The sequence below is a fragment of the Schistocerca nitens genome, chromosome 2 (genome assembly GCF_023898315.1).
Source record: "Schistocerca nitens isolate TAMUIC-IGC-003100 chromosome 2, iqSchNite1.1, whole genome shotgun sequence".
Lineage (NCBI taxonomy): Eukaryota > Metazoa > Arthropoda > Insecta > Orthoptera > Acrididae > Schistocerca > Schistocerca nitens.
Window position 1 is genome coordinate 649800913 of NC_064615.1, and position 15764 is coordinate 649816676.

The 15764-nt window shown below is 37.5% G+C and overlaps 2 protein-coding genes across 2 annotated transcripts in view; one reads left to right on the forward strand and one right to left on the reverse strand.

Moving 5' to 3' along the window:
- LOC126236761 (clavesin-2-like) overlaps nt 1-8664 on the forward strand; it is a 600452-nt gene extending 591788 nt beyond the window's left edge. Inside the window, exon 10 of the mRNA XM_049946311.1 lies at nt 8358-8664. The gene's annotated coding sequence lies outside the window, so the exon portion shown is untranslated. The remainder of the gene's footprint in view (nt 1-8357) is intronic.
- LOC126236762 (alpha-tocopherol transfer protein-like) overlaps nt 6070-15764 on the reverse strand; it is a 150651-nt gene continuing 140956 nt past the window's right edge. The window contains exon 8 of the mRNA XM_049946316.1: nt 6070-6331. Within this exon, the coding sequence (XP_049802273.1) occupies nt 6279-6331 (53 nt within the window). The 3' untranslated portion in view covers nt 6070-6278. The remainder of the gene's footprint in view (nt 6332-15764) is intronic.

Sequence of the window (15764 nt, forward strand, 5' to 3'; positions counted from 1 at the left end):
TAAGTAAATCTTCTGTTTACTGCATTTTTGTGTTTGCTAATCATTTCTGCTCCTGTCCAAATTCCCTTCAATGGCAGCTGCTGCACCACTCTGTAGTCCGCCTCTCCTTATCATTGCATATAAAGTAGTACACAACATGTATGCTAGGTATGTTATGGTGTGAGTTGTTGTGAAGATGCTAAATAATGGAAACCAATGTGCAGTACCCGTGGCAACATGTGGGTGGGTCCACAAGTTGACAATGTTGTTTTGGGTATGCTGCTGTAGTTTTCCTGAGAAGCCATTACACATCTTCCACACAGTACCAATCTCTCCCCATGTAATTTCCATATTTTTGGAGCCCTGAAGAAAGACAGTCATGGCCGTAAATCTACAGTGGATGAAGAGGTGCACACTTGGGTATAGCCACAGTTCTGTAGGCAGTCACAAACATTTTTCTATGAAGGCATCAATCATCTTGTCTTATAGTGCAATAAAAGTATTAACAGCTAGGACAATTACTTTTGAAATAGTGAACAGTTTACTTACTTTTTTCCATCAGTCTCATATTCATTTGAGTGCCCCTTATAATTAAAGGCAGGCACTGCAGAGTCAGTACAAGATTTCAGTAATTTCGTTGAATTACAGAAGAGTTACTCTTTTTCAGTAATTGAACAACTTCTGTAACTCCTTTAATAGTTGAGATGACAAATATACTGTCTGCAAGGAAAGTACGCAAAGCCTGCGTAAGTGAATCTAATAGGTCTACTTTTGATGATCTTTTATGTTTGTGTTTTCTGATAGTGTTAAGAAGAATTTCCTGAATTTAGTAGCCTACGACTTGAATCTAAAATCATCTATCTCCCCATTTCATGCCATTAATGATACTAATTACAATTGCTTTGTGCTTGGAATTTTGCATTTTTCTGTTCATAATATATGAAGTTCAATAAATCTTTCTGTGTATCTTGTGTCTTGATTGGAGCTAATACTCTGAACCAAATAAAGCTCCTTCTCCCTTGTGCATGATACTGTGAGCCGCCCAGATTTTACACAGATCTTGGCTCCCATTGCAACTGTCCCTGACCTGCTGTAAAGAAAAACTATATTCAGTGTACTGAAAAAATATATTTAGGAAAAAAATGAAATTTTTATATACTTTGTGCTCTTGGTAAACCTCTTTCATTGTTCATTCGGCAACTTCTCTCTGAATAGTGTTACTGAATCACCATTTATCAGTCTGTGTTACCATCAATAAGGATACTTCTGCCATAATCTAGCATGGAAATTCATTCAACTAAATAACCCACTTTCATAAAACCACCACAAACTTGGTAGTCATGAGCATTCTATGAAAAGAATCCACAATATGCCAGATTAAAACTAACCAACAAAATGCCCAGTATAGCTATGATTCTTCCCACAGTGAAGCCCAAGTTTACACTTTAGAAATTCCTTTTATGAAACTCTTTCTACAAATTAAAGAATATCACAGTAACATGCACCATAAGAAGTTTTTCAAAACTGTAAATATCAGCAATGCAAAATCAAACAATGAAAACTCCATGTTGGAATATCAGTAATATTAGGAAAAGGACAGACTACTATGCAGCATAAAGAAGATGACCCATTGAGTTGGCCGCCAGGCACAAGCACAATGAAAAGATTGTTACACTTTATAGCTTTCAGCTAAAGCCTTCTTCAGCAAAGGAGCTGATGCTGGTAGTGGTCATATGTGCGGCAGGCAAGTCTGCTTGTGAGAATATGTGTGTGTGTGTGTGTGTGTGTGTGTGTGTGTGTGTGTGTGTGTTTTTCGTTGCTGAAGAAGGCTTTGGTTCGAGAGCTGTAATGTGTAATGTATAATAGCCTTTTTGTTGTGCCTGTCTACAACACAGCCGTTACCTTTATGGTGAGTAGCAACATATTCTTTTCGTAATATTGTAAATAGCAGTAAACCATTTATGTGGAAAGTTACCATTCGTTAATCAACAATTTATTCAGAAGAATGTGTTATTATGTTGTGTATCAAGAATTACAAACTTTGCTTGTTTATATGCAATGAATCATTCAATGTTGAACATATAATCACACAATTAGAACTCATTCTACATGCATAAGTGTTCTCCTTCATGATTAGTTCTGTAGTTCATCTACATCTACATACATACTCCGCAATCCACCATACAGTGCACGGTGGAGGGTACCTCATATGACAACTAGCATCTTCTCTTCCTGTTCCACTCCCAAAAAGAACGAGGGAAAAATGACTGCCTATATGTCTCTGTACGAGCCCTAATCTCTCTTATCATATCTTTGTGATCTTTCCGCAAAATATAAGTTGGCAGCAGTAAAATTGTACTGCAGTCAGCCTCAAATGCTGGTTCTCTAAATTTCCTCAGTAGCGATTCACGAAAAGAGCACCTCCTTTCCTCTAGCGATTCCCACATGAGTTCCTGAAGCATTTCCGTAACACTTGCATGATGATGAAACCCACCAGTAACAAATCTAGCAGCCCACCTCTGAGTTGCTTCTATGTCCTCCCTCAATCCGACCTGATAGGGATCCCAAACACTCGAGCAGTACTCAAGAGTAGGTCGTATTAGTGTTTTATAAGCGGTCTCCTTTACAGATGAACCACATCTTCCCAAAATTATACCAATGAACTGAAGATGACTATCCGTCTTCCCCACAACTGCCATTACATGCTTGTCCCACTTCATATCGCTCTGCAATGTTACGCCCAAGTATTTAATCGTCGTGACTGTGTCAAGCACTACACTACTAATGGAGTATTCAAACATTATGGGATTCTTTTTCCTATTCATCTGCATTAATTTACATTTATCTATATATAGAGTTCGCTGCCATTCTTTACACCAATCACAAATCCTGTCCAAGTCATCTTGTATCCTCCTACAGTCACTCAACGACGACACCTACCCGTACACCACAGCATCATCAGCAAACAGCCGCACATTGCTATCCACCCTATCCAAAAGATCAAATATGTAGACAGAAAACAACAGCGGACCTACCACACTTCCCTGGGGTACTCCAGATGATACCCTCACCTCCGATGAACACTCACCATCGAGGACAACGTACTGGGTTCTATTACTTAAGAAGTCCGTGCTGGCGCATGGACAGCAACTTCTCTGTCTCAAGGAAATTCATTATATTCGAACTGAGAATATGTTCAAGAATCCTGCAACAAACTGATGTTAAGGATATTGGTCAGTAATTTTGAGGACCCGTCCTTCTACCCTTCTTATATATAGGCATCACCTGCGCTTTTTTCTAGTCGCTCGGGACTTTACATTTGGCAAGAGATTCGCGATAAATGCAAGCTAAGTAAGGAGCAATGCAGTAGAGTACTCTCTGTAAACGGAATTGGAATCCCATCAGGACCTGGCATTTTATTTATTTTCAACCCATTCAGCTGCTTCACAACCCCAGGGATGTCTATCACTATGTCCTCCATACGGGAATCTGTACGAGACTCGAATGGCGGTATGTTTGTACGATCCTTCTGCATGAAAGATTTCTCAAATGCTAAATTTAAAATTTCAGCTTTCGTTTTTCTGTCTTCCGTTGCCAGGCCAGACTGATCAGTGAGTGACTGGATGGACACCTTCGACCCGCTTACTGATTTTATGTAAGACCAGAATTTCCTTGGGTTTTCAGCAAGATCTTTTGCTAAGGTATGACAGTGGTAGCAGTTGTATGCTTCATGCATCGCTCTTTTTATAGCAGCATGAATCTCTACTAACTTTTGCCTGTCCTCATTCTCCCGATCTTTCTTGTACCGCGAGTGCAACTGTCTCTGCTTCCGGAGCATTCTCTGAAATGTGCTGTTAAACCACGTGGGTCTTTTCCACGCGTAACCCACATTTTCGGCACATACTTGTCCAATGCGTGATTTACAATGTGTTTAAAATTTGTTCATAATTCTTCCACATCCATCGTACCGGAAGTAAGTGAAGTCGATTCATTTACTAAGTGGGATGCTAACAACTGCTTATCTCCTCTTTCTAGTAAGAATACTCTCCTAGCCTTCTTGACTGACTTTTTAACTTTTGTAACCATAGTTGTAATGACAACATCATGATCACTAATCCCTGTCTCAACACTGACACCGTCAATGAGGTCTGGTCTGTTCGTGGCAACCGGATCCAAAATATTTCCATTACGCATTGGCTGTCAATTTAGCTGCTCAAGACAGTTTTCGGATAATGTGTTCACACGACGGCTTGTCTGTACCACCTGTAATGAATCCATAGACATCCCAGTCTATACTAGGTAGGTTGAAGTCGCCTCCATCTAATATAGCATGATCCGGGTACTTATGCGATACAGAGTGTAGACTCCCTTTGAATGATTCTAGAACTGTCACGGTGGAACCTGGTGGCTGGTAATAACACCCAACAATTAACTTTATTTCTCCTAGCCCTGTTAAACATGTCCAGATAACTTCACAATCACACTCTACTTCGACCTCAGTAGACACAATATTTTTGTCAACTGCAATGAAGACACCACTTCCTACGGTGTTTAATCTGTCTTTCCAATATATGTTCCAACCCTCACTAAATATTTCATCAGAACTTCCTATCTCAGGATTCAGCCAGGTCTCAGTCCCAAGAATAATTTGCGCGCCACACGCTTCCTGGAGGGCAGTAAATTCAGGAACTTTAATCTGAACACTCTGAAAATTTACTGCTAATATCTTGATAGCTGAAGTGTCTTTACACTGACCATGTCCTGATTTCCCTGCCTGCACATTGACTGGTGAGTGTTCATCAGGACACCTCGCACTACTGCCTAGCCTAAAAAAAACCTATGTGCACGCCACAAGTACTCTGCTACCCAAGTAGCCACTTCCTTTGTGTAGTGCACCCCTGACCTATCTAGGGGAACTGAGGATCACCTCAGAATCCAAGCGACAGCATCATTGGTGCCGACGTGAGCAACTACTTGCAGACGAGTGCACCCCGTACGCTCTATAGCCGCAGGCAAGGCCACCTCTACATCTTGGATGAGGCCCTCAGGCAGACAAACCGAGTGCACGTTGGACTTCTTTCCAGCCCTGTACGCTATTTCCCTAAGGGGCTCCATCACCCGCAATGATGAATGAATGACTGGATAAAGGCTAGTGATATGGATACAGCATGGGATAATGTACTCGGTCACTGCCGAAAATGCTGCTTCTTCATGTCTTGTCTTCCTGACATTGTTAAAAAATATCTTTGATTCATTGTAATTTGAGACTTTTTTTTATGAAATGGGAAAATAGAATTTCATTTTCAATATGATTTTGTTTGCATTTGAAAACAAAACATTTTCCATTCTCTCCTGTCATCACCCAATGAGTAATCTTTGTTTAGGATGACTGCACCTAGTCATTATTAAAATTAAATTGTAAATGTCTCCTGGAGTACTAGAGAGAAAACAGTGCAATTGTCATATATGGGAATAAATTAATTTTTGGTAATATCATGTAATAGGGTAGATGAAAAAATCTACTCACCAAGTGGCAGCAGAACACACACATTAAAGAATATTATAATTGGGCAAGCTTTCAGAGCTAGTGGCTCCTTCTTCAGACAGAAACGTTGAAGTGGAAGGAAGAGGGGTGAAGGAAAAGGACTGGAGAGGTCTAGGAAAGATTTCATTCTCATCCAGTCTGGTAAGTCTCTCCTGACCTGCGGTTCTGGGTCACTTTTCCAATATCTACCCCTTTTCCTAGACCTCTCAAGTCTCTTTCCTTCAGTCCTCTTCCTTCCCCAACAACCCTGGCTGAAGAAGGAGTCACTGGCTCTGAAAGCTTGCCTAATTATAATCTTATTTTATGTGTGTGTTCTGCCACCGCTTGGTGAGTAGATTTTTTATCTATCCTATTTCATTATATTGTCAAATATTGATTGTTTTCTTTGAATAAATTAATTGTAATATTAAGAAAATTTTGCATTTAGAGTGGCACAACTTGAGATAATATAACTGAAATATAAGGAAAAAACATTTCTATTTCAAATTTTCTAAGAGAATAATGCATATGCATTGATAAGACAGAAGTAGTGTCTTCCATCAGAAGGCAATATACTTCTCCAGACGTGAAATAACTTTCACATCCATTTTTATGGTATTTACATATAATTTTAATAAATGCAACACAATTAATTTGTTGAAAATGAGGTAAATTGGTGATTATGTGTGAGAATAAATGTGGAGCTTTGTTACTGTTGTATATATGAACATATTTTTTCTTGCAGCTCACATAACATCCTAATTCATTTAAAAATTCAATTTTGTGTATCTTCTTGAGGTTTCTTGCCATATCCATACTTGCACCATGCTGGAAAAAAAAGAAGGAATTACACAGATTTTGCTTAGCCAATAAAAATTGACATTTTAAGAAAAATGATTGTCTCCTGATTTATATACCAAGAACTTGTGTAAAGGCATTGTATATTTTTCTACTTGTCCTGACTAGTATTATTATTTGGTAAAATATTTGAATTGAATTTTATTTGATCCTGTAAGATTACATTGTGTACAGTAAATGTACGTGTAATATAGGACATGTTAAAAGTATTAACATTCATTATAACTTATTTTTCTACACCTTTAGCTTACGTTTTTACATCATTGATAATGAATAACAATATATACAAATTTAATGGCATAAATATTCTGCAACACTGTAAAACACTTTTTCCATTTCTTTAAGTTTTTTTGGAAAGTCATTGTCAAGCACACTATCTTGCAGGTTTTTAGGCAGACTTCTTAGTAGTCTGATACCAGAGTACTGGGGTCCTTTTTTTAGTACATAGGAGCAAGTTTTTATTATACAACCAAGTTAGCAATGCAATGTAAGCATAAATGCAAACAATTTGTTGCTGCAATGTTATATTGTTGCTCAAAATTGTTTATCTGAATGTGTACACATAAGTGTTAATTCTGATGTATGTAATATGTTTTTATTTCTTCTAGTGTCCCATGTTGTTACTATGAGTCATGTCAAGAATTAACCATATTATGCGCTGCTGTATTGTTAACATTGTAAACATACTGACTTGTTCCATATCCTTGCAACTACATTGCTATCAGGATCAATCGAAATCACAATAAAATAAAGTATATTGGGAATCATATCAGCCATGTCAGCTGCATAATTTTCTGTTAGCAGTAACTCAACTTTTTCAGTCATTTATCTTGTAAAGTTTGACACTGGAAAGTGGGAAGTGGAAGTGGAAGTGGAATATAGACCTGTCTCCAAAAAATAATAGCTGCCAAAGAAACTGGCAAAGATTGCAATGAAGCATCACATCACAGACCTATTTCACTACATGTTATAGTTTAAAAACTACTAAAAAGGATGTTGCTAAATTGAATCCAAGCATTAATTCATTAATTGACAAAGTAGCTCCATTCCAACAAGCCGGTTTTCAAAGGAAGCACAGATGCTGTGATCAGGCTTCTATCGAAGCAGGCTATTGGCATAAACTAAAGATTGCAGTAGCTACACCACCATGACCTGCTACTTAAATCTGCAGAAATCATGTCATGTAAAGTACTGGTTAATCTGAAGTATAGCATGCTTAGCGAAAGGTGATTCCAAGTATTCCTTAGAGAAAAATGTTGTAGATGGTGAGGGCTGGTTGATGAGCTGCCACAGTGTTCTGTGCTACCATCAAGCCTTTGTAATCTTTATCCCGTGGTATGCCCAACAATAATGCTACAGAGATCCTATTTGCAGATGTCCTAGCACCTGATTATCAAGCAGGAAACCTGGAAGAGTACAAAAGAGCTTTGACCACAGGTTTATACACAATGGGTCATTGCTTCAACAACAGCAGATTGAAGACAAAACCATCTATAACAGAGATAAATGCTGACTATCTCAATAATTGGGAGATGAATCACAAATTAAATATGGTATTTGAGAATGTGTCTCCAGAATATGACCCATACCCAAAACACTTGGTAGTCATTTTGGACTGGCCCCATACTTTTAAGAACTACTTAGAAAATACAGCAAAAAAGTGAACATCACAACTGACAGCATTAGAAAGGTAGTTGGGTCACCACTGTGCTCCATTACAGAAAAACAGTGCAGATGTTGCACAAAAAGTTGATGTTAAGCTTTTAAATCAGGCAATGAGAATAATTAGTAACACTACTAAACTGATGCCACTGCCATGGCTGCTTGTATTATGTAATGCTGCACATAATTAATTAGCAACTGTAAGAGAGTTCCAGAAGTCTCTTATATATGATGTGTGTCAAGAATGGAGAGAGGTTTGGCAGAAGTTTCCTCCAGAAAATTCTCACCTTATTGCTGGTTCTACAAAATGTGGAAATATATTTGGTCTTTGCAGGAAACAATGGACAACTCTCAATCAATACAGGGAATGGAAGGTATAGTGCCTGTTAGTATGATAGGGTGCAAGGATCATCTGACATGTAACTGTGGGGACACTGTGCAAATTACACAGTACCTGGTGAAGAGTCAAAAATTTCCTGGTGGACTCAATGAACTGAATTTGATGACATGAAGATGTGTGAATTGGTTAAGAGACCTAGATGTTCAGTTACAAAATTTTTGAGTGTTAGTTGTTTATATTACGTTTGTTTTACTACAATGTATTGTTTATGTAAGTTTAACCATTTATATGTGAACATAAAATGAGCATGTAAATGATATGAATAATAATAACAAATCTGAAGCTAAACTCTTTCTCTACAGAGAATCTGTTGTGGTTACCTTGTTTTAATAAAATGACTGAGATTCCTTTGTATCCAGCTTATTATGCACTGGACAGCCACTGTCTTTCTTTAATATAATTGACCTTTCCATTTAGGATGTGATACTCATAATGTGCTCCACACAGAACAACTCAGAAAACATTTACTAAATAGCATACATATACCTCAACTATGGTGTCCTAGCACAGGACTGTTCAGATATACATATGATAGTACAAAAACAATGAATCCACATCAGACAGTAAATCTGGGGAATCAACTAGCACTCAGATGTTCTTCAGCATTCAGTCACAGTAAAGATGGTTGCCATATCTTACTTCAGCATTACATTAATTAATAAATAAGTGAGACTCTGCTGAAATCTCTACAGCAGAAGTCTCTGACTGGGCTATTGGCCTAAGTGTACATAGAGTACAGACTCTCTATGCTTTGGCACTAGGAGTAGGTGGGTATGGAGCCCAATATCCTGGCCATTTTTTTACCCTCATTAACATCCACAGCACTCACCTGATAGCAAGATGACTAGACCTTGGGCCATCCTGGAGGGACTCAAATGAGGAAAAACATGTTCCCCTACCTAGGACTGATTCCAAGACCTCCAGGGCGGTGGGGGGTGGGGGTTGTGATTATTATTGTTTTTGTAGATGTATAAATTGTTTAGTACACCATCTTACTCACGTGAGCCTGGCAACTAATTTTGTGGTCAGCCAGAAAGCAAAGGGAAACATAGCTACCTTAGTTTCCAGTTTGCACGGCCACATTCTGGTCCAGCCCACTGAAAGAAAAGTTTCTATCCTCCTATTTCTTTGTGGGATCAGGGCTATGATTTTAAATAAAAGTATAAATTCCAATCAAAATTATATTGCGTAAAGTTTCTCACATAAAACACGTGGAAATTCACTACTTTCAATTGAAAGCAAGTCTTTCTATTCTAACAGCACACTTAGCATCTCAGAGGTGACCTCTACGGTACATTCCTACCAGATTGTCTTTCACCCTGACTAAAATTACTCAATGAAAGTTTGCAATAAATGTTCAAAATAAATGCTCACCATAAAAGTATAAATAAAGTCACCACTTGCCATGTGGAATTGTAACTCACATGGACAGCACACTAGCAGTTATTTTGGCGAATTATAAGCGATCCAGGATGGTGTACAGTCCTCGTGAGTTCACTACTAGTTTTTACCGCAAAATACGCGCTTTATCACAGTTCAACTCTGACGTCATCTGAGGCAGAGTGCAATCCGACATTTAACAGACATGGATCTTACAGCAGCTGAATGCGAAGTGAACTTTTTTACTGCCCCACGGGCTGTATTTATATAGGTGCCGGAGCGGACGGCCAAGGGAACATCTGTTGTCTACGGTTATCTGCATGCTGCAGCAGCCTCCAAAAGACCGTTATCTTGGGCACATAATCTTTAATAACATATTTACAAATTACTTCAGAAAGTTCTTAATTTTTACTTGTATACAGTTTAGCTGCTTGAAATCACAGAAAAAGTTTCAGCTCACTAGACTGAAAACTTTGCTTTCTAGAATTTTTAGAGCGGAACTATCAGTAGATCATTATCTCTGAACCATACCTGTACTAGAACTTATATCAGCTGTTATTAACACTACAACTCTTAAATGGGGTATTATTCTATCATTTGGTATATTTTATCATCCACTTTAACCAAAATTCTCTATTTTTAAAATTGCACGTACTTAATCTACAACAATTGGGTACACTTTAGTCACAAAATTGTTTATTACTTAATTACTCAAAAACTATAAGAGATAGCTTAACGTGGTCTCTCAGTTATTATTTTTGGGGTGAACTGAAGCACAAAACAAATTTTCATGTTTCTAAGTCCATTATTTAGCACTTTTGATTTTCCTAAAAATGAGGATTCTCGGGTTAATTTTTGTTATATTGTTTTGGGGACCTGCACCACTTATTTATAAGCTCTAACTGCACATTCTGACAAAATTCTTGCTTTCTAATTTCATTATTTAGCGCCACTTATTTTTCTCTAAAAACGACATTTTTACGTAAACTATTAAGTCTACAACATAAAGACTTGGTATTTGGAACATTACAACACTAAACTATATTTTAACAAAGTTTTAAACATAAACTTTGATCTGTAATTTCATACTTAATTGTAGTGCAATACTTCCGCGCTACATGCAGATGCATTGAGGTGACATGGCGCTGCTAGCAGAGAACTGGGGTAAGTCACACCACACTCGCTCGCCACAGTATCTTGCACATGATACAGTGCTTGATTTACCTCAGCAGGAGTGATGTACTCTACCCATTAGACCACCAGTGCCACATAGAAAGTAAATTAATGCAGTATTTAAAACCTGCAGTGTTGTAAATTAAAAAAAAACTGCATTAGAAGTGATAGATGTAATTCTGAACTGTATATACTACCCGAAAATTGCGTGAAGAAGAATGAAACCTAACCTCATCACTGGAAACTTTGTATACCTAACTAACAATGTAGTATTTATGTAAATGGACTCTGAGTAAAAAGGTGGACAGTGCAGTGCAACATATTGAGTACACTCTTATTAAGATTGGAAAAGTGGCAGAAGAAGGAGGATATATGAAGAAGGAAATGAGCAACGAATTACTAGAGGCGGTGAGTGAAATAAGAAAATGCTTAGATTCTTTGAAAAACAAAACAAAAACAAAGAAGGAGGAGAATAGGAATCCTATGAGAGAGGTTATGAATAGCCAACAAGAGAAGACGGGGGAGGAGGAAGACAGCTGCACTGCTGGACAAATAGCGACATCTATCGGAGAGACGCAGGAAACAGCACATAGTTGACACTGGACTGCTGGACAACTAGCGATATCTATTGGAGAGATGCAGGAAACAGCACATAGTGGACAGAGGCAGATAGAAGAGACACCTACAGGAGCTGAAAAGAACTTCAATGGAGACGTCTTCAGAGTTGGTAGCTCTCTGGAAAAAGTAAAAAAAGATGAAAATAACATAGAAATGGGATAATTGAGGCATAAAATGGAGGAGATAATGGATTCCCAAAAAAAAACAACTAGGGATATTAATACAGGAGCAAGTAAAGAAAAGTCTAGAAGAGGAAAGTCACTTAGAACCAGAGAAAACCAAAACTGATGGAAACAACATACAAACTAAGTATAACAACGAAGTTGAACCAGGGGGAATGACAATATACAGAAGTACTCTGTTCCAGCAACAAAATCAGCCACAGGTCCAAATCAATGCACATGAGCAACATGATGAAACCCAAAATGAGGTTAATGAACTAGAGGGACATCTTGACAGGAGTACTGTGGTAGGGAGGAACTGGTACAGGAGAAGAAACCAGAGTAATAATGAAGCCATAAGGGGTACATAAAAACATGAAGAAATGCAAGCAGCAGAAATAAAAGCATGGCTATATATCAGTAACCTAAAGAGAATTACCACAACTGATAGAGTAGTGAAGTACCTTAACAAGAACGGAATACTGGGGCAACTATAATGTGAAGAACTGTGCACACTGGTAACAAAAAAGCTTTCAAAGTAGGCATTCTGTTTGAATATATACAAATCACACAAGAACCTGAATTCTGGCCTGAAAATGTAAAAGTTCATTGATTTCATTTCCCAAGATGATCAATGGAAGAGGGAGCAGGCTCAACCAAACCAGGAAGAAAACCAGAAGAACAAGGAATAAAAGCCATCTTGTTGAATACAGAGGGAATAAAAAGTGCTCTTAATCTAACACCAACAGACATTCTGCAAAACTCAGATCTTGCAATTTTAACAGAAACCTTCCTGATAGACAACTGGCGACCTAAAGAGTCCTTCAATTTTCACCTAGTAGCAAAGAAGGTAGAAAGAGGACGACCCATGGGAGGAACATCTATGCTACTGAAACCCTGGATGACCCCACCAAAAAAATCATAAAACAAGAAAATAGGATGTTAGTACAAGCATCAAACATAAATATAATTGCACCCTGTTTCCAACTACATATAAATGCAGTAGAAGTAATCATCAAATAATGTAATAGCAAACCCACCATTATTGCAGGAGAACTATTAAACAAGACTAGTCACTGAAACCATAGAAGAAGGTGGTTTCATCCTACTGAACAACAGACTAATACCTACATATATATGACATAACGGAAAAAGCACCATTGATATCACATTAACAAGAGGAGAAATAAAAGGAAGTATTCAACCAATATGGCATGACTCCATCACCCCTATATGAAAGCACAGTAAAATGAAGGTAAAAATAAATAACATCGTCTCTCCAGCAAGAAAGACCCACCAAATCACACAAAGAAAAATTGATAAAGAAAACATAACAAACCAACAAGAACAAATAACAAAAACAGAAACATTAATAGATGAAGGAGACTTCGAAAAAGCAACAGACAAAATAGAAGACATCCTAAAAAATTCAGTGGTACAAACAAACCCAAAAACAAGGATGGCAAAAAGATAGTTCGATGCTGAATACTGAAGCAAAAGGAACACTGTTCTAAGAACACTCCACAGATTAAGAAACCAGCATGATGAGGAAACATGCAAACTGTATGCAGAAGAGAGGAAAACCTACAAAAAACTAATAGAACAGAAGAAAAAAAATACATAGAAAGAGAGACAAAAAGAGAAGTGAATGAAGCAGTGAAAGACCCATACATAGCAGTAAGACCAAGAAGACGACTCAGACACCAAATATAGATGTGAAAGGATGGGAAGACCACTTCAGTAAGATACTGAACAAACGAGGAAACCAAATACCCCCAAAGCAAGAGAAACAATCTATAGCAACCCCTAAATGAAGAAGATGTAAAATAAGTAATAAAAACACTGAAGAACAAGAAAGCAGCAAGACTCAATAATTTATATAATGAACATATACAGGATGCAAACAATTCTCTCCAACAAATATGGATCAAACTTTTCAACAAATGCCTGGAACTTGGAAGAATTCCAACCCAATGGAGACACTCAATAATAAAAATTCTCTACAAAGTTAGAGGAGACTCAACGGATACAAACAAGTACAGAGGCATAGCCCTAGAAAATACTCATTTAAGATGTTTTCAAAGATAATTACACAAAAAATCAAAGCCTGCATGGACAGTCACCCCCCAGAACCATAAATAAACTTCAGATCTGGAAGATCCACACTTACAGCAGTCAGGCTTTTTCTCAACGACATCGACGAAGCGCTACAAAAGAAACAAATGTTCTACACATTGCTCATAGGCTTTATGAAAGCCTCTGACCTACTGGAAAGGGATCTCATAGTCCAAAAACTGGAAAACACAATGGGAGAAGATAGTGTATGGGCAAGAATAATCAAGTCAATCCTCAAATACAACTTAATCACAATATCAGACAACCTCTCTTTTTCGAACCTCATTTTGCAATCGAATGGAATCTTACAGGGTGACCCAATGTGCCCTTTGCTGTACATTCTTGCCACTCTAGAAGTACTGCAAATTGGAGAAAATGAAGAAGATGCATACATATAAGCATATGCTGACGACATAGCTGTAGGATCAACAGATATACAGAAGCTGCAGAAAAACATTAAGAAAATAGATAAATGGTGCAGTGAACACAGACTACACATAAACATAACAAAGACCAAAAGGAGGCAAAACACCCAAGAATGCAGAAATCAACAATCAGAGGACAAAAAATAAAAATCTCATCAGACTTTAAATACCTAGGGCTGACATTGCAACCAACAGCCCTTCACAAACCTTACAATGGAACATGCAGCCCAATCAATAATAGTAATACAGGACATCAAAAAGATCCACCTACTCAAGTCTAGAAATGGCAATGAAATTATTCAACGCAAAAATCTTGCCAGTCCTGGCCTACAGGATGGAGGTCATATGGGACCACCTGACAGAAAACAAATCTAGAAATACTAGAAAAAGTTAAATTGACTTATCTAAAAAGAGGACTAGGTCTTTCAAAGACAACATCTAGACTAGTTTACCTGCCAGTGAGAGAGATATTCCTAATTGAAGACATAAAACTTTGATATATGATGCCACACACCAAGGCTTCCAGAAATCAAGTGAAGATCATTGAGGATAAATGAGAAAAAGTATGGCCGGAGTTCTGTGGCACCAAAGGAATGACAAACCACTCATGGACAGTGCAAAACTTCGAAATGCAACATGTCATCACTAGATTAGCTATTCACGGCTTTCATCATCTAATTTGCAAAAACAAAAATTATCATGACCCAACCACAACATGTTTCTGTGAACTGTGTAACAAAGCCTGTGAATGATATCACATAGAACTGTGCAGTAAAAGAGTGAAAACTATAAATGATTACGTAAAAATGTAAAATGTTAAGCAAAGTAACTGTATGTGGCTATTTGGCTGCAATTTTATTAAATAAATATTTAAGTAAATATGAAGATGTGAAGTGTATCTATTTTTGATCAAAGAAATCCTTTGGCAATGTACAAGAATATTATATTTTCAGCAACCTGAGAGAAGAGTCAATTTAATACTGATAATATGTGACTGATGCCAAAGAATCTAAAGCCCCTGCTAGCCTTCAAAGATGTGCCATCCATAGTCATTTTAGCAATTTATGGTGAAGTGGGTACTACACAGGTTGACATGGTCCTCTGTCATCAGGGTCGAGATCAACAGGAATTTTTTCCAAAGTCAAGGTGATAATAGAATGCTGATCAATTTTTTAAGTTTATTCCCTCTGAAAAAGACCAATATCAGTACAGCTTTGAAGAAATTTCAAAACACCATCAACTTTTTAAAAAATTTAATGGGTAACAAACCACAATTCATATTAAAATTATGGAAATAGTTCCTAGAAACTACTGATATGCATCTGAATGTTGTAAATACCAGTCTCCCTCAAATCCACAGGAACACATAATGAAATAATTGAGATGACTGTAGATTGTGTACTGTGGAAGGCAGGATAAAATATTGGCCAGGAAACTGTCTGAAATTGAGAGTCTTGAGCAGCCTAAAC